This window comes from Ochotona curzoniae, unplaced genomic scaffold (assembly GCF_017591425.1).
Source record: "Ochotona curzoniae isolate NIBS_2020 unplaced genomic scaffold, NIBS_Ocur_1.0 contig_1, whole genome shotgun sequence".
Taxonomy (NCBI): domain Eukaryota; kingdom Metazoa; phylum Chordata; class Mammalia; order Lagomorpha; family Ochotonidae; genus Ochotona; species Ochotona curzoniae.
In genome coordinates, this window is record NW_024464918.1 from 27,510,380 (window position 1) to 27,529,254 (window position 18,875).

At 50.8% G+C, this 18,875-nt stretch overlaps 1 protein-coding gene across 1 annotated transcript; it reads left to right on the forward strand.

Annotated features, from left to right (window-relative positions):
• The first annotated feature begins 1,387 nt into the window (after positions 1 to 1,387).
• THOC3 (THO complex 3) lies at positions 1,388 to 12,468 on the forward strand. The gene is made up of 6 exons (XM_040966517.1): positions 1,388 to 1,754; positions 2,424 to 2,580; positions 4,583 to 4,787; positions 7,012 to 7,173; positions 7,267 to 7,367; positions 12,056 to 12,468. The coding sequence occupies exons 1-6, from the start codon at positions 1,488 to 1,490 to the stop codon at positions 12,217 to 12,219; spliced, it is 1,056 nt and encodes a 351-aa protein (XP_040822451.1). The 5' UTR covers positions 1,388 to 1,487; the 3' UTR covers positions 12,220 to 12,468.
• The last annotated feature ends 6,407 nt before the right edge of the window (positions 12,469 to 18,875 follow it).

Sequence of the window (18,875 nt, forward strand, 5' to 3'; positions counted from 1 at the left end):
TAAAAAAATACAAAGTTAACACAGAAACCCGTCACCCTGGCAGCACTGTTCTGGATTCTAAGAACTGACTGCGGTGACACGTGAGTTCTATTCTTTACTCCGTCATTTACCAGTCACATCAGCTGGCATGGGATATTTTACTTCTTTGTTCTTCATTTTCTTTATGTTAGAAAAAGTACAAGTTAGGAAGTGAAGGAGATTCCTGAAAAAGAAGGGGCAAGTGGCAACGTGAGCCGATGTAAGACACCAGCTTCCCCTACCACAATCGCAGTGACTCCATCGATGTTCTGTGCTTTCAAAGAATTTCATTACAGAAACGAGGTAGGCAGGAGAAGCCGGGGACGTTAGGGACCTCGATTCCCAAGGTTTTCCCAAGAGCCACGGCCTTTAGTGTTCAGGACCCTGGGACAGCTTCTTCTGCCACTGACAGAGTTGTGCGTCGTCAGAAGCCCTCACTGGGGTTTTGGACAAGGCTATCCAAATTTGCATAAGTAGATGTGCCCAGCGAACTGTACGCGGGGTGTCACTGTATTGATTTCCCAAAACCAAAGGCTTTAAGGATACCCTGGAATAAACCACTATAACCCATGTGGTTCAAGACGGCAGGCAGCAAGGATGGGACTCTGCACATTTTCTTAAGAAGTGGCTTCTCATGTAGATGTATCACGGAAAACAAAGGCTTTTATACACCCTGTGTCTGCCCCAAGGTGTTTACTCACACTAGCTCGGGAAGGCCAAACAAGAAATGTAACAATACTTTTGCGGAGGGTAATTTGGGTGGACAAAACGGAATTTTTCATTCCTTTTTCTTTTTGTCTTTTTGTCTACGTGGCTTTTTTTTTTTTTTAAATACCTGTCTTGATCCCTTATTTCACTTACGGGTAAACTGGAGGGTTAGCGTGAGTTTTCTTCCTCAATTAGGACAAGGAAGCAAATATCCACAAACAGGTTAAGGGAGAAATACGGCCCGCGCAACGCTCGGAACCATCAAGCAGGAGGCCGGTTTGCAGAGGGGAATCGCACCTGCCGGAAAGCGCGCAGTCTACGCCGGGAGTTGTAGTTTTCTCTGGCGTGGGGTGGCCCGGGGCGCCTGCGCAGAGCAGTGCCTCCGCGGGGCGCCTGCGCAGAGCAGTGCCTCCGCGGGGCGCCTGCGCAGAGCAGTGCCTCCGCGGGGCGCCTGCGCAGAGCAGTGCCTCCGCGGGGCGCCTGCGCAGAGCAGTGCCTCCGCGGGGCGCCTGCGCAGAGCAGTGCCTCCGCGGGGCGCCTGCGCAGAGCAGTGCCTCCGCGGGGCGCCTGCGCAGAGCAGTGCCTCCGCGGGGCGCCTGCGCAGAGCAGTGCCTCCGCGGGGCGCCTGCGCAGAGCAGTGCCTCCGCGGGGCGCCTGCGCAGAGCAGTGCCTCCGCGGGGCGCCTGCGCGAGCCGCGGCCGCGCCAGGACTGAGTGTGGGCCTGGTTGACGTCGTTGTGAGTGGCGGTGTGTGATCCCGCCATGGCGGTGCCCCCGGCGCCCATGGGACCTTCGGCGCTGGGCCAGAGCGGGCCGGGCTCCATGGCCCCCTGGTGCTCCATGAGCAGCGGCCCGTCGCGCTACGTGCTGGGGATGCAGGAGCTGTTCCGGGGCCACAGCAAAACACGCGAGTTCCCCGCGCACAGCGCCAAGGTGCACTCGGTGGCCTGGAGCTGCGACGGGCGGCGCCTGGCCTCGGGGTCCTTCGACAAGACGGCCAGCGTCTTCGTGCTGGAGAAGGACCGGTTGGTGAGCTGCTCGGGCCCCGTCTAGACCAGAGACAGGGGCCAGAATGAAGCGAGGCGTGGGGGTGAGCGAGACAGTGGTGGGAGTGAGGGTCCGGGCCGGGGTGTGGGTGTGAAGGGAAATGGGACAGTGAGACGTGATGGATGGGAAGGGTGTAGGAGGGGTCTGGGGGTGAGGAGGTGGACTGGGGTGTAGGGGGGATGGGGAGGGTGTGAGGAGGGGAACTGGGGGTTCAGGGAGGGATGGGAAGGGTGAGGAGGTGGACTGGGGTGTAGGGGGGATGGGGAGGGTGTGAGGAGGGGAACTGGGGGTGTAGTAGGGGTGGCGGAGTTGGGGTCCCTGTGGGAGTGAGTGGGCTCCCTTGAACGTGAGAAGGGGTGCTGTGGGAGTGGGCTGGTGAGGTAGGACATTGGTGGCCGGGTAATGAGAGGAGAGGAGGGTGGTGGAGAAGTGAAGACCCTGGGTGGGAGCTCAGAGCTGCTCGGGTGATCCGCGAGCAGGCAAGGGAGGATACTGAGAAGTGTTGGGCGCAAAAGGGCTCGGGAGGGCTGAGGGCTGTTGAGCTGTCCAGATCTCTGTGGGGACCAGGCATGCCTCTGTTGGAAGAAGGCTTGCTGGTTTGTGCAGCCAGGTGTGTCTGCTGGCAGTGACCTCTGGATTCTGTTCTTTTAGGTTAAAGAAAATAATTACCGGGGACACGGCGACAGCGTGGACCAGCTGTGTTGGCATCCGAGTAACCCTGACCTGTTTGTCACAGCGTCGGGGGACAAAACCATTCGCATCTGGGATGTGAGGACCACCAAGTGCATTGCCACCGTGAACACCAAAGGTGACTCTTCAGCGCACACAGGAGGGTGTGCTTGTGGACTGGCCCCTCACACAGTTACTGTATAGTTAGAGACGGGTTAAAGCACCAGGAGAATATTCTGCCCCATTGTTATAAAAGGATGTATACATTTGTGGGGTTTTGGGTGTTTGAGGGGGAGGCAGGGTTCCTTGAACTTTCTTGGTGCCTGGTGTCGTGCTGGGTGTGGTATGTTATCCTGAGCTAAATAGGATCTTGTACGGCTCCAGGCACCTCGAGCTTAAGGCTGAGGAGGGAGACGTGACTAAAGTTGACTTGGTTCATTTTAGAGTCCAGTTGTATGCCTGGTGGATCCCCAGAGTGGGGCAGGGAACACCTCCCATGTTCTGAGTACAGCCTGAGGGTCGCTGTGGGAGCTTCATGGTCAGGGTGCAAAGCGGGCAAGAGGGAGGCGACTCTAGTGGGGACCAGCATGTGCAAAGGCAGGGAGAATTTGGGGAATTCTAGTAGGTTCCAAAGGGTGAGGCTGGAGTGGTCTGGGTGGCCTGGGGGAACAGGACCAGAAGCTGTACCCATTATGTAGACTCTAGTCTTAGCAGTGTGAACCTACCCGTTATTAAACCATTCAAATTAATCCCGAGATATCATGGATAGATTAATCAATATTTTGTGTGCCATTAGGATAGAAAGTTGCCAGATAACCTAGATACATCGGAATTTTTGAGACACTTCTTGATAAATCTTAAAAGTGCATCATAAATGTTAAAATGGGAGATACACGGCTTTGAATACTGGTGATAAAATTTTAAAGTGAATTGTTATTGGTTAGAGAGGATGAGATAGACAGCACAGGTGAGCGTGTTCCCTTCTGTTGGCTCATTCCCCGGAGGCCTGCAGAGGCTGGAGCCTGGGGAGCGGGGCAGCAGGCATAGAGCCATGGCCGGTGCTTTCCGCAGTCTGCGTTAGTGGGCAGCCCGCGTTAGGAGCTGCGGGTGGGATCCTCCTGAGGCACTCTGGGGTGGGCTGCAGGGATCTTGACTGTTAGGCCACGAGCTTGCGCCCTGAAAGCCTAGTGGATATGTGCAGTGTGATCTCTGAATGAGACTTGCACCCCTGGGTGGAAGGGCGTGGCCAGCTGGTGACTGACGTGGATTGTGGCTGATGAGTGATTCGGATGGCACAAGCATGGACGTTATCAATCGGCTATGGATACATTTGAATGTCCGTTGAAACTATGGAACTTACTGCTTAAGTGGAATTAAACTTACTATTTTTTGAGTCAGTTTTTCCAAAAGATTTATTTATTTATTTGAAAGGCAGGTTTACACGTAGAAGGAGAGAGAGATCTCGCATCTGCTGTTTTGCTCAAATGGCCATAATGGCCAGAGCTGAGCTCATCTGAAACCAGGAGCCAGGAGCTTCTTCTGGGTCCCTCAAGTGGGTGCAGGGTCCCATGGACCTGAGCCCTCCTCTGCTGCTTTCCCAGACCACAAGCAGGGAAGTAGAGCAGCCTACAACTGGTACCCACATGGGACCCTGGTGCTGTAGGCGGAGGATTAGCTTGCTAAGTCACAGCGCTGACCCCTTAAGTCAGTTTTCAGACAAGTTTTGAATAAAGAGAACCATAGTTGCTCGGGTTTGAGAAATGGTAGAGAAAGAGTAAGAACTTTGAGGACGAACGGTTTAGATCTGTGTGACTTCATTGCTGGGGCCCATTTTCTTCCATTGCTTTTTTCTTTCTTTCTTTTTAATTTTTATTTGGAATTTTTGCATTTTATGGTACACTTTTGTAGAGTCTGGGATTTTCTTTCACTGCTTTGTGAAGTGTCTGAAGACCGAATGGAGGTGTTCGCACGTGCCCACTGGAGTCTTCCTTGGTGATGCTTCAGAATAGGGGTAGCTCCCTTCTGCCGCCGTGGACCTAGCTGCATGAGCTCTGAGGCAGTTGTGGTCGATGTCCTAGGACAGCAGAGTGGCCGTGTGCGGGGCGTGGGCACAGGTCACGGGGCTTCCTCTATGTCCCCAGGGGAGAACATCAACATCTGCTGGAGTCCTGACGGGCAGACCATTGCTGTCGGCAACAAGGATGACGTGGTGACCTTCATCGACGCCAAGACACACCGTTCCAAAGCAGAGGAGCAGTTCAAGTTCGAGGTCAACGAAATCTCCTGGAACAACGATAACAACATGTTCTTCCTGACCAACGGCAACGGTTGCATCAACATCCTCAGGTGAGGGGCATCTAACGAGGGCACTGCCAGAGCGTCGCACTGGGCACCGTGGTGGGGACCCAGGCGAGTCAGGCGTGAGGGAGCATAGAAGGCAGAAAAGATAGCAATTCATTCCTCACCTACTGTCAGATTCATCAGAGCAAGACACCTGACAGTCCCTGTGGTCCATCCAGGGGCCACAGGGATTTATGGTCCCCTTCTGAATGTGACAGGTGGAGATTTCAGGTCCAGAGAGGATGGTACCTCACCAGGCACCTTGAGGCACTGCAGCTAGACACACCTTGGATTGTGCCTAATTTGCACACTTGAAACAGTCTCCCATGTGGGTGCAGGGTGGGTCATCCTCGAATGCTTTCCCAGGCCGCAAGCAGGGAGCTGGATGGGAAGTGGAGCTGCTGGGATTAGAACCGGCGTCCATATGGGATCCCGGGCGTTCAAGGTGAGGACTTTAGCCACTAGGCCACATTGCTGGGCTCAAGGTTTTTGGAACTTAAGCTTAACTTGGATTTGATTTTTGTAGGCAATGAGTATTCTATAACTTTATGTTTAAAATCCTTTGCAATCAGTAAAGCAAATAAAGCATCTGTGTAGCTGAATGCCTGTGTGACCCACCCAGGGTTTCCACAGCAACAGGAAGCTGGAATTGGGAGCCAGAGTGAGGATCGGAGCAGGAAACCAGGGTGGGGAATGCAGGTGCCTAAATTGCCAAGCCGCACCCCCAGCTACCCTGTGCCGCTAGTGAGGGGATGCTCTGAAGAAACTGATTATTTTTGTCTTTTAAGATTCATTTATTTATTTGAAAGGTAGAGTTGCAGAGAAGCAAAGAGAGAGGCAGGTCGTCCATCCGCCGCCTTACTCCCCGAGCGGTGGCAGCAGCCGGGGCTGGCTCTGAAGCAGGAGCTACATCCAGGTCTCACGTGTAGCCCCTGATGTCTGTTGCTGAGCTGGCTGTTTGCTCGGCTAGCTGGTGGACGGAGTTAGGACATCCGTGAGTAGCCACGCGTGCTGCAGAACAGTGAGCCGTGTACGGCAGGGGTCCCGGGAGGTTGTGTCGCCTGGTGGTGGCATAGCCTTCTCAAATTGTGTAAGTGTGTGCTGTGGCGGCCACACAGTGAAACCAGCCAGCACTGCGTCTCCTGGGATGTTTCTGAGCGTGTGCACGGTGTGTATTTGAAAAGGTAAAGTACCTTGGGAAGTCACGCTTAGACCCTCAGATTCAGCGCTGTGGGGATTGTGTTAAACTTCTTTGCTGTCATAAATATTTCCCTTTTCTTGCACATTCTGGTTTCAAGGACGTAGGAAATGATGGAATGTACCCCGTTCTGTACCCTTATTCGCCCGCAATAAACATCCAGATGGCTCCAAAAATATTATTAGCATTACCTCTAATGTGATTACTTAAATAAATTTTTGTTTTGCATACGCCGTCCAAGGCTTCCCCTGTTGAAGAAAATAGTAGTTGAGGTTGTTGGGGCATATAGCTGTTACACGGTGTTCCCTGTCTTAACCAGTAGAGTTCTGCAGAATACTCTGATTCATGTTCGTCGCCACCCCTCAGGGATCACTCGGCATTTGGGGATCAGAGTTCAACCATTAGTTAGGATCTCTCAGCGTGGGAGCTGGCGTTGCGACATGTGGCGCGTTACGCTGCAGCCTCTGATGCCGGCTTCTGTAAGGGTGCCGGTTCAGGTCCCGACTGCTCCGCTTCCAGTCCTTGGTGATAGACCGGGGGAGCAGTGGAGGATGACCAAGCACTTGGGCCTTTGTTGTCCGTGTGGAAGATTCGGCCCAGCCCGTCCTCAGTTGTGGCTGTCTGGGGCAGGGACCGGTAACTGGAGGATCTCTCTGTTTCTCGGTAGGGGGCTGGGTGTTTGGCTGGAGTAGACTGGTCCAGACGGTCACCTCCGTATCAGAGTGTGGGTTCAAGTCCTGCCTTGACCCCTCATTCCAGCTTCCTGTGGAGAGCTCAGGGGAGCAGGTTTTTGCTGCGGTGGCTGGGTTCCTGACACCAGCCCGACACCCACGTGGGGGCCATGACTCCCTGTTTCAGGAGAGTGAGCCCGCAGGAAGGCTTGCTAGCTCCCTGCCCGCACCGTTCCCTCTGCGCCCCTCTCAGCCGCACAGCTGCCTTAGTGTGCTTGCTTAGTGCTGTGTTTGATGGTGTTCATGACTCATACTTGCTTGCCCCTTCTGGAATGTGACTGTGGTCTGTCTCCATCCCCAGCTACCCCGAGCTGAAGCCTGTGCAGTCCATCAACGCCCACCCTTCCAACTGCATCTGCATCAAGTTTGACCCCATGGGGAAGTACTTTGCCACAGGCAGTGCGGACGCTCTGGTCAGCCTGTGGGACGTGGACGAGTTAGTGTGTGTCCGCTGCTTCTCCAGGTGAGTGGTCATTGTTGGGTGAGCGAGCCTCCTTCGTCCTGGGCACAGTTGTCTTCCCGGGTCACCGTGCTGACTCTGTGCTCTGTGCTGCAGGCTGGACTGGCCTGTGAGGACGCTGAGTTTCAGCCACGACGGGAAGATGCTGGCGTCTGCGTCAGAAGATCATTTCATAGACATTGCTGAAGTGGAGACAGGTGAGGCAGCAGGGCCCGTGGCCTCCTCCCTGGCTGCAGGACGGGGCTTGGTCCCACCGCCGCCGCCTTCCCCCGTGCCACCGTCAGTGACAGTGTCTCCGGCAGCATCTGTGTGTTAGGACGGCACCTGCCGGCAGTGAGGGGGCAGGGGTGAGCAGACAGACAGGTCAGGAAGATGCTTCACCTGTGTTCTTCCATCACCATGCAATCTTTAGAATCCAGAAAGAGGAAAAAAGTATCACCGATTGTCCCACCATCTCAACGGGACCTTTTACAACATTGCACTGTGATTCCTTCTGTGTTTATCCATATATGAGGTTGGGAAAAACTTCTTGAAGATTTTTTTTTTTTTTTTTTTTTTGGATTGTAAAGGCTGATTTACAGAGAAGGAGAAGCAGAGGGAAAGATCTCTATCCGTTGGTTCACTCCCCAAGTGGCCACGATGGCTGGAGTTGAGCCGATTTGAAGTCAGGAGCCAGGAGCCTCTTCTGGGTCTCCCACGCGGGTGCAGGGTCCCAAGGCTTTGGGCCGTCCTCGACTGCTTTCCTAGACAACAAGCAGGGAGCTGGATGGGAAGCAGAGCAGCCAGGATGGGAATCTATGCCCATATGGGGTTCTGGTGTTTACAAGGGGAGGATTAGCCCATTGAGCCATTGTACCAGGCCACTGGAGAAAAACAGTATTTAAAAACAAATTCAGGAATTATGTATATATATTTTGAAAAGAGAATAATAGGAAGAGTATTCAGTGTATAAAAACTTCCTTTAGATTTCTCTGTGGATGTAGCTGTGTTGTCTCTGGAGAATTGTGATACTCTTGGTAACAATTATGAGCTAGATAGAAAACTTCCAAGAAGAAAGTAAAAAATGTGAGATACTGCCACTTAGTGAGTGTGGCAGCAGTGCTTGTGTTAGCCGCGCTGGGGAGCCAGGGCTGGTTGTAGAGCTCCTTCCTGAAATCCTGTGCTTGCGTGACACAGCCATCAACACTGCTGCCACGCTGTTGTCTGCCTGTCCCCTGGCACTGTGCTAGCTCCGTCACTGCCCGTCTGCCCGCCTCCCGGCACTGTGCTAGCTCCGTCACTGCCCGTCTGCCCATCCCCCGGCACTGTGCTAGCTCCGTCACTGCCCATCTGCCCACCTCCTGGCACTGTGCTAGCTCCGTCACTGCCCGTCTGCCCGCCTTCCGGCATTGTGTTAGCTCCTCTCAGGCTTGTGGCACCTGAGCTCCACTTGGTTGCTTTTAGTGGCTTACAGAACCTTATTCTTTAGTAGTAGTACCAGAATGTGCTGACTTCTTCCTGGCTGTCAGGTGGCCCCTTGTCCTGGCCCTGCAGTCAACATGGTCGTCCTGAGCAAGCTGTGGGGTTGGGATTGCCGCATCCGTGGTGCTTCCGTTTTGTGAAGTTCCGAATTGTCCGCACGCAGTCGTTCGTTGTTGGCTCTGCCAGCCTGGGAGATGTATTCTACATACATTGTCCTACATATTTCTTCTCATGTCTTCCTCCCCTGCTAACTTGTAATACATGACTTATGTCACACATGGCCTTTTAGGAATCTCTCTTCTACAACTGTATTAACTTCTCTGAATCATTCAGGAAAATACTTAGAACATGGTCACATTTTCTTCTCGACAGCTGAGGTTAAAACTAAAAGGAAAACAATGGTTGAAGTAAAGTACGATTGCATTCTTTAGGTTAGAGTTTTGCATATGAAGCAGTCTGCATTTTCCCTGTCCAGGGAATAATCAAGTTGTGACGCTTCCCTGTCACAGTGTACGTAGCCATGTGTGTCCTCAGGCGGCGGACCTGCGAGTCCTGTTGCTGACTGAGCAGAGCAGGTTGGCCAGCCCACGAGCAGGGTGTGTTCCTGTTGGCGTAAAGAAACTAAAGCTAAATAGAAGAGCTTTAGGAAGAATTAATGTGACACTTAGAATGTTGAGAGAAGGCTGTGCTGTGTATAAAAAGGCCATTTTAGATTGTTCCTTTAAACGCTGTGAGCCTGTGTTACCTGAGCACGTTTGAGGGACAAGGAACCGTGCGTGGCCAGGGACTCCCGTGTTGGACAGTGTAGAGTGAGGACACTGCTGCCACGCAGGCTTTTCTTGAGGAGCACTGCTTGCATACCCTTGGGATGCTTGCCTTTTATGCAGGAGGCCGGTATTTGTGAATTAAGAGTGATAGGCGCTCATTATAGAGTGGTTGGAAACGCTTGATACAGAGTAAGAACTGACCACCGTGCATAGGTCTGTAATTAAGAGAGAACTTGCTGATAGCTGGATACATCTCCTCTTAAAATATGTCATCCTACTTGATGACTTTGAGAGACATATCCGGGATCTGTTCGTACCTGCGCTTACTCCCCAGAGGCTCACGGTAGCTGGGATGGGGCTAGCCTGAAATGAGGAGCCAGGGAGTCAGCTCGGGCCAGGGCCTGCCGCCTTCCCCGCTGCCTGCCAGCAGGAAGCTGGACTCAGGGACAGACCTGGGACTTAACCCCAGGCCCTCCTCTGTGGGGTGAGAGTCCCACATGGCATCTGAACTGTGGCGTTACATCCCTTGGAGAGGTGGACAGAAACAGAGAGCTCACCTTTGCTGATTCGTTCCCCAGATGTTCCTGGGGCTGATCAGCCTGGAGCCCAGGACTGCGTCCACGTCTCCTCTTTGGTTGGCAGGGCCTCCGTCACCTGAGCCGTCACCTGCTGGGTGGTAGGGAACGAGCCAGGACTCTAAGCCAGGTTCTCCTCCACGGCATGTGGATGTCCTAACCAGCATCTTGACTGGGAGGCCAAACACCTGCTCCCTTCGTGTCTCCTTTTGCCTCTGCTTCTGTCACTGTGTTGGTAAGACACAATTTTGTAGCTAAGAGTCTACAGACTTATTTTTAATGGTTAAATTTTAGAACCATGAATTAATTCATTTTATTTCTGATGGCATATTTAATAGAACCTCATTTGAATATGGTCCAGATACTTTAGCACTTCAGACATGCCATATGCGTTGCATCTGTTTATCTAAACTTCGGTGGTCTAGAACAGTGATGTCAGTCTCACGCAGTCAGCAGTGCAGTTCAGAGATCAAACTTGAATAAATTACCAGGATGCGGAAGCTAGGAAGCCACATGGTTATTTGGAAAGCATCTTGGAAGGCCTTGAACTGCACAGACTTGTTTGTTTTAACCGATCCCATACAAAGGACACGGAGTTAAAGGTCTCGGGAGAAACGCAAGAGCTGCAGCAGCCTCCGCACCTCCCATGCGGCTGGGTCAGACACATGTCCAGGCGTCCAGCTGCGCATGTCCGGGAGCTGCGCACGTCCGGGAGCTGCGCATGTCCGGGAGCTGTGCACGTCCGGGAGCTGCGCATGTCCGGGTCCTGGCACAGAGAACCCGTGTCTGCTGAGAGAAGTGGCGCCTGTCCTTGTAGCTGAGTGAAGAACAGTTACTTTCGCTGCACACAGTTGAACAAGGAGATAGTTTAATGGCTTTGAGATGTGATTCATGTACCCTACAGTGGACCAGTTTGCAGTTGACCATTGAATATATGCTGTCTGTATTTAATTTTAAAAAAACTTGCTTATTTGAGGGCCTGATGCATTGGCCTAGTGGCTAAATCCTCTCTTTTCATGCACTGGGATTCCATATGGGTGCTAGTTTATGTCCCGGCTGCTCCACTTACCTGGGAAAGTAGTGCAGGATGGCCCAAAGCCTTGGGACCCTGCACCCACATGGGAGACGCAGAGGAAGCTCCTGGCTCCTGCCTTCAGATCAGCTCAACTCCGGCCATTGCAGCCACTTGGGGAGTGAACCAGTGGATTGAAGATCTTTCTTTCTGCATCTCCTTCTCTGTATATCTGCCTTTCCAATGAAAAAGTAAATCTTTAAAATTTATTTGAGAGACAGAGTGACAGGGAGGGAGAGAGATTTTCCAACAGCTGTAGTGGGCCAGGGTTGGGTCAGACCCAGGACTTCATCTCGGTCTCTCATGTGGGTGACAGGGGCCCAGACACTTGGGCCATCTTCTGGTGGCTTCCCAGGTGCATTAGCAGGGAGCTGGATTGGAAGAGGAGCAGCCGGGACTCGAACCAGGGCTCTCATAGAACGCCAGTGTTGCAGTCAGTGGCTTAAAGTGCTGCGCCTCAACAGCTGCCCTGCATTTTCATAATACCAGGTGTTTTTCTGTATTGATTGTAACTCTAATAAAAAATTAAACAGAACTAGAAGAATAATGGCTTTGAATAGATCTTGTGTCATGTCGACAAGTAGGAGAAAGAAAGCTTTTGGGGAAAAAAAGCCCAGCTGGGAGGCGCTGTCGGTCAGTGGGAAGATCTGCGGCTTCCTCCCAGTGTGGCTTGGCTAAGTCGCTCTTGATCAAATGGGACTTTAAATCGTCGTGTGCCTTGCTGGGTCATCCGCCACTGGCACTTGGTAAGGGATGAGCCGTCCAGTGCGAGAGGTGCTCGGCAGAAGGCAGCCACTCGTGTTCTGAGAAGGGGAGGTCCGGAGCGTGGGCTTTTCCCCACTGGGCCTTGCATCGTACTGTGCCACAGCCTTGCGGCCTCCCCTGCAAAACTGCCTGGTGACCGTACTTACTGCGAAGGACTCGGGACCAGGGGAGCGCAGGTGAGTGCTTGATGAACGGCGCTTCTTTGTGTTAACTCACCGAGTGCTTTTCTCTGTTGCTTCCTGTAGGAGACAAGCTGTGGGAGGTGCAGTGTGAGTCCCCCACCTTCACCGTGGCTTGGCACCCCAAAAGACCCTTGCTGGCGTTTGCCTGTGATGACAAAGATGGCAAATATGACAGCAGCCGGGAAGCTGGGACTGTGAAGCTGTTTGGGCTCCCCAATGATTCCTGAGCCGAGCCCCCGCCTGCCTGTGTGGGCTCCCCCAGTGTGTGTAAGGGAGACGTTCTGGCCCCTGCAGAGCCTCGTGTCCTGCACTTGCCGTTTCCTGTTTGCTCCCAGGAGGACTGCAGGACAGGTAATGACCCAGTATAGCTTGTCCCCAGGGGACCCCCGGCTTCCCCACCTTGGGTTAGACTTTGTGGCGTGATCTTGCTACTGTGGAGGGAGGCTTGGGAAGGGTGGGAGGGGGTACGGGTTTTTTTTATATAAGAAATATGTATATTTTTGAGAAATGAACATTGAATAAAAGTTCTAAACATGACACTTCTAGAACTTTGACAATTCAAGGGTTGTGGGCATATGCTGCAGTCTGTAATTCTTTAAAATCTCAGAAATGGACTAAATGTTCCGATTTTGGCTACAAATGCCCTGTCCGCGAGATGGGTGAGATGTAGGGACAGTTCACAAAGGGTGTGGGCTCCAGCTGTGCCCAGGTCACAGGTGGAGGTGTGAGTGGGTGGGTCCAGCTGTGCTCAGGTCACAGGTGGAGGTGTGAGTGGGTCCAGCTGTCTGGAGGTCACAGGTGGAGGTGTGAGTGGGTGGGTCCAGCTGTCCTGGAGGTCACAGGTGGAGGTGTGAGTGGGTGGGTCCAGCTGTCCTGGAGGTCACAGGTGGAGTGTGAGTGGGTGGGTCCAGCTGTGCTCGGGTCACAGGTGGAGGTGTGAGTGAGTGGGTCCAGCTGTCCTGGAGGTCACAGGTGGAGGTGTGAGTGAGTGGGTCCAGCTGTCCTGGAGGTCACAGGTGGAGTGTGAGTGGGTGGGTCCAGCTGTCCTGGAGGTCACAGGTGGAGGTGTGAGTGAGTGGGTCCAGCTGTGCTCAGGTCACAGGTGGAGGTGTGAGTGGGTGGGTCCAGCTGTCCTGGAGGTCACAGGTGGAGGTGTGAGTGAGTGGGTCCAGCTGTCCTGGAGGTCACAGGTGGAGTGTGAGTGGGGTGGGTCCAGCTGTGCTCGGGTCACAGGTGGAGGTGTGAGTGGGTGGGTCCAGCTGTCCTGGAGGTCACAGGTGGAGTGTGAGTGGGTGGGTCCAGCTGTGCTCAGGTCACAGGTGGAGTGTGAGTGGGTGAGTCCAGCTGTGCTCAGGTCACAGGTGGAGGTGTGAGTGGGTGGGTCCAGCTGTGCTCAGGTCACAGGTGGAGGTGTGAGTGAGTGGGTCCAGCTGTCCTGGAGGTCACAGGTGGAGTGTGAGTGGGTGGGTCCAACTGTGCTCAGGTCACAGGTGGAGGTGTGAGTCCATGCACGTCCATCTGCAGACAACGCGTTTATGACACACCCTGAAGCCGGTAAGAAGGAAAGGTAAGAGCAGGAGTCGGCTGGTGGCGTTAGCTGGCAGCCAGGAAGGAATGAAGCTGTAGCTGTAAGCCTGAGTCCTGGGCAGCTGCCTGGAGTCAGGTGGAGAGGGGCGCTGACTCCCCTGGGAAGCCCTATGTCGGGGGTTACTCCACATCTCAACCAAGGGTCAAGACTAAATACTTAGGAGCAACATTTTCATTTTATTATATCTGAATGGTTTTAGCCAATAAAGAAAGAAAATGAAAATATGCCTGTGTATAACAGAAGCGAGAAAGAGAACCATACCCCTGGCACCGGGAACTAGTCACTGTTGGCGTTTTGTTGTTGATCCTTCTAGAAGTTGTCTCATGCCCATCGTTAAGTACAAAAGCATCTTTATCTTCATTAAAATTTTTTCTTCTCTCTTTTATAGCTCTTCATCAAAATGCTGAAGGTAGAGGGTGGTTGGGGCATAGTGGGCTATGCACATCCCAGCTACTCTTTTTTTTTTTCTTTTCTGAAATTTTTATTTGAAAAGCAGAGTTACAGAGAGAAGGAGGGATACAGAGAGAGAGCTTTTATCAGCAGGTTCATTCCACAAATGGTCACAATGGCCAGAGTTGGGCTGGTCTGAAGCTGGGAGCTGGGAGATTCCTCTGTGTCTCCCACGTGGATGCAGGAGCCCAGGCACTCGGCATCCTACACTGCTCCCCCAGGCACATTAGTAGGGAGCTGGATTGAAAGTAGAGCAGTCAGGACTTGAACCTATGTCCTTATGGGATGTTGTGCCTGTGGGTGGAGGCTCAGCCCGGTACACCACAGTGCTGGCTCCTGTTCCCACTCCACTTCTGATCTAGCTCCCTGTGAATGGCCTGGGGAGGCAGCAGACGATGGCGCCCCTGCTCAGGAGCCTGCCACCCACATGAGAGACCCAGAAGAAGTTTCTGGCTGTGATCTGGCACAGCCTCAGCCTTTGCAGCCATATGGGGAATGAACTCTGCCTTTCAAATCAATCAGTAAATCTTTTCGAAATAAATCTTGAAGGTAGACAAATCAAGGGTGACAGGATAAATTACATAGTACCCGGCAGTGGGACAAACATACAGGCCTTAATTGACATTGTTATTGGCGGGCATTCTGCATGAGCTGTGCTGGCGTGTGCGTTTTCCATCAGCTGTGCTCTGCTGCAGCAACCTGCCGAGCTGAGACTGTAACCTCGGGAGCTTCCCGCTGTTCCCAGGCAGCTGTGGCCACATCCAGGCTTGCTTCAGGGCCTGTGTGCCTTCCGTTTCCTTCTGTTTCTGCAAGTGTTGCCCTTGCTGTTTCACAGATGAGTCAGCTGTGGCCCTGAGAGATGAGCTGTTGGCCCAAGTTAGGGAATGGCAATCCAAGCCTGTCCTTGGGGGGGCTCTGCAACCCCTCCAGCCTCCCTCCGAGACAGCTGCTGTCTCCCACCTTTTCCGAAGAATGGTTTTTTCCATTGTGGACCGACCTGCTACCTCCCACCAGAAGTATGGAGTAACCTTAGTTCTGCAGTACTCTGGTGGTCTCTGCTGTTGGTTTGCAGCCTGATGCTAAGGGCTGGGTCTGTGTGCTGGTGTTGACCACTCCCTCCCTCTCCCATCCTAGGGATGTTTTTCTGTGTATTTAGAGAGAGAGGGAAACAGAAACAGAGGGTCTCTTGGAATACAGAGTCTCTCTGTCATTTGCAATACAGATGTCTTAGTTGCCAGGTTGAATCCCTGTCCTCCATGTAATGATGGTAACGCAAGTATTATGGCAATGGCACAGAGGCTAAATACCTGCCTTGAAAGCACTGGTATCCCAAATGGGCACCAGTTTATTTTCCGACTGTTTCATTTCCCATCCAGCTCCCTGCTCGTGGCCTAGGAAAGCAGCAGAGCACACCCCAAAGCCTTGGAGACCCCGAAGAAGTTACTGGCTCTGGCTTTAGATCGGCTCAACTCTGGCCTTTGCAGTCACTTAGGGAATGAACCAGTGGACAGTAGATCTTTCTCTCTGTCTCTCCTCACTGCAAATCTGTCTTTCCAATAAAAATAAATCAATACTATTTTTAAAGCAAGTATTAAAACCCCATGACTCATATTCTGAAATTATTATTTTATTGCTGTATAAATGTAACTGACAATATGAGTAGTTTTTATCACACTCACTTACTCTTTTCTAAGAGAAATGCATTTCAAACAGAACTCACACATAAGATCAACTTAAAAGGAAAATACATTGAAGCAGCTAAGAAGCCACTTGGCACACACACATCCCCTAAGAGTGCCCGACCTCAAGTCCTGGCTCCGCACCTGAATCCCAATTCTTGCTCACACACACCTTAGGAGACAACAGGTGGCTCAGGGAGTTGGCTCCCTGCCACCAATGTAGGAGACCTCAGCTGCATGCCTAGCCTTGACCTTCAACCAGGTCCAGCAGGTATTTGGGGAGTGACCAGGAGATGCGAACTCTCGATTTCTCTACTTTTCAAATAAATAAAATTTAAAAGAAAGAATACTGTGGTTATCAAGCAGGGGGAAATGAATTCTAAGGGAACTTCTGATCTATGACTACACCTCCTTGAAAACTTACAAATATGTATTTTAGTTTGCTAGCATAATTATTTTTAACTTGGATGAATTTTAATGGCTATTCAAATGGACACAGGATTTCAACATAATTAAAATATTCATAAAACCAACTCTACCTAAACCTACAATAGAGGGAAATTTACAGCAATAATTACAGATCAGGCAAGAATCCTAAAATACCTAAGCATTCCTCTCTCAATAGGTTATGATGATAAACACTGTGAATTGAACTCCAGGAAAGGCAAAAAGAACATGATTAAAACAAGATGAAGACAGAGAAAACCACAAAATAGTGAAGAACAACACAACAGTTAAGATCAGCTAAATGTTTTAGTAAAATATAGTGTGAATTCTATAATATTTCTTCTAGAAAAGAGGAAGGATTCCATTTTCTGGCACATTTTATTTGATTAGCATTACTCCGAGGAGCAGGGTCTCAAAGCTTTCCTGCTCTCCCAGGTCACAAGCAGGGAGCTGGATGGGAAGTGGAGAATCCTGTGGGTTCCGTACAAGCGCAGGAATTCCGTTTAGTTCGCGCCTCAGACTGGCGGGAGTCCCCGGGGAAGGGAGCCTCCTAACCAGAAGAAGGTGTAGATGATCACAGAGAGGCTGGCAGGGCGGTTGGAGGGAAAACCTCTGTTGGAAGTCTATTTTGTAAAGGTATTTTCAATAGCGATTCTCTACACGTTTGTGTTGGTCAACTGTGCAGTTCCCTCCTGGGCAACCGGACTTGTTGAGAGGGTGTGTGAAGTGTGGTACCTCCCGGGGACCCCACTGTGGGTCAGAAGGAACGACAATCAACTTTAACAATAAAAAGCAAGACTTCTGGGGAAAATTGTAACCACAGCAGTAAACTCCGGGACAAACGAAGGAGAAAAGAAAATGGGGAGAGCGAAGAGTGAACTGAGGGTCAGAGCTTTGAGAAACGGAAATCAGAGGTTAAGAGGAAAACAGAGATGCTGTGAGTGAAGGCGAGGAGGGTGTGCGTGACACAGAATACCAGGGAGCAAATGCCGGGGAGACTGAAGACCGGGAGCCTAAGAAAGGGGAAGACCTGAAAGAAAGGCGGATTACATTTCAGAGAGGAAAAAAAAATCACTGTTAAAAAAAAAAAAAAAGAACCAAGCAAAATACTTGTTGCACAAAGAGAAAACTAAAACCGTTATCTTAACGTTTATCAAGCTTTTATGCTTTAAGAAAATGTTTATTGATAAACGTGTGTACATAGGTACAAGTGTGAATCAGCACAGTTTTCACCCAACAGCGATTTGACACTGAGCAGTTTTATTGCTTTTGTCAAAAATAAATCTGGACTTGGATAAGAAGACTATTCAGAAAAACTACTGACAATAGAATGCTCCATTTTCAGAAATTCACATGCAGCTCAGAATCCAACAGATTTTTATACTCACACATACACACGCCTATATATGTGAGAGTATACGCTTATGTATGTATGTATATATGTATACATGGAAATATAAGAAAGAGGAGCAGGAACTTTGTCCAGGAGGAGAAGCCAGGCAGGTGGGCACCCACCCAGGGCATCTGCACAGGAATTGTTTCTGTGGTCATGGGATTCTGAGAAGTTGTCAAGGGGGTGAGAGGTAAGGGCAAAGTTGTGCTCTCGGTACTTTAATGTGTATTTAAACTTGGAAGAGAACCAAAGCTTGGGGATCAGAAGTAGATGAAGTGGTTGATTAAAGTATTGTCCAAAGGGCAGGGTAACGACTTGACTATGTTTGGTCACCACGTCAGTATAAATTTGTCCTGTTGTTTCCTGTTGCATCAGTGTTTATTGGTTGCCTTGTGCTTAAGAAAAGCGTAGCTGACGAGATGGGAAAGGGACAGATGGTTTTCCTCTGTAGAGAGTCTTACAGGAATTTTTGTACCTTTTTCTCATTATCCTAACAGTGATAGAAAGTTGTTCTTCAGTAATGCATCATGAAGAAAGCAGTTGAAGGAGCCGAGGCCTCCAGCATAGTGAATGAAAGAGAAATGACAGCCACAGTAAGATAACATAACATTTCTCATCTATTATAGAGTATTCCGGATGGTTCAATGTACTGCAGGTATGCAGGAATTTTCATCTATTACTGGTGCAATAAAAACGTGATATAGTCACTATGTAAGAGGCTTGGCTTTCAAGACTATATACAAGGGTACCCCTAAAAAGCTCATGAAAATTTGAAGTAAAATGTCATTTTATTTTAGTGCTCAAAAAATCCATGTATACTTATTTCATAGTATGCATTTCCATGAACTTTTTTTTTTTTTAAGATTTATTTTATTTTTATTGGAAAGGCAGATATACAATGTGCAATTTTAATGATAACCACAAGGGGGAAGTAGGTGACCATGAGAAGACAAGCTTAGAGTTTGTCCTGCCCTTGTGGGTGGTTATTGATTTCACTGACAGGCCATATGGTGTGGTGAGAGTAGATTGTGTACAGCCAGTGAGTACAGAGATGGACACACAGCCAGTTGCTGTGTGCTCACAGGTGAGCTTCTTCTCATCACAACACATCTGAGGAAACTGTGCAGCACCCTGCCTGTATTCAGTTCCACTCTAGCCCCTGGGCTGGTGACCTATGCGGTGTGCTGGTATAAATGAGTACGCCTGACCTTCAGGGTGTCATCACCAGGGATGAGGACAGAATTATACATAGTGACCACTGCAGTGGAGAGCAGGGCTCAAGAAGGCAGGACAGTCTTTGGACAGTGGGCTGGGCACGCCTTAATG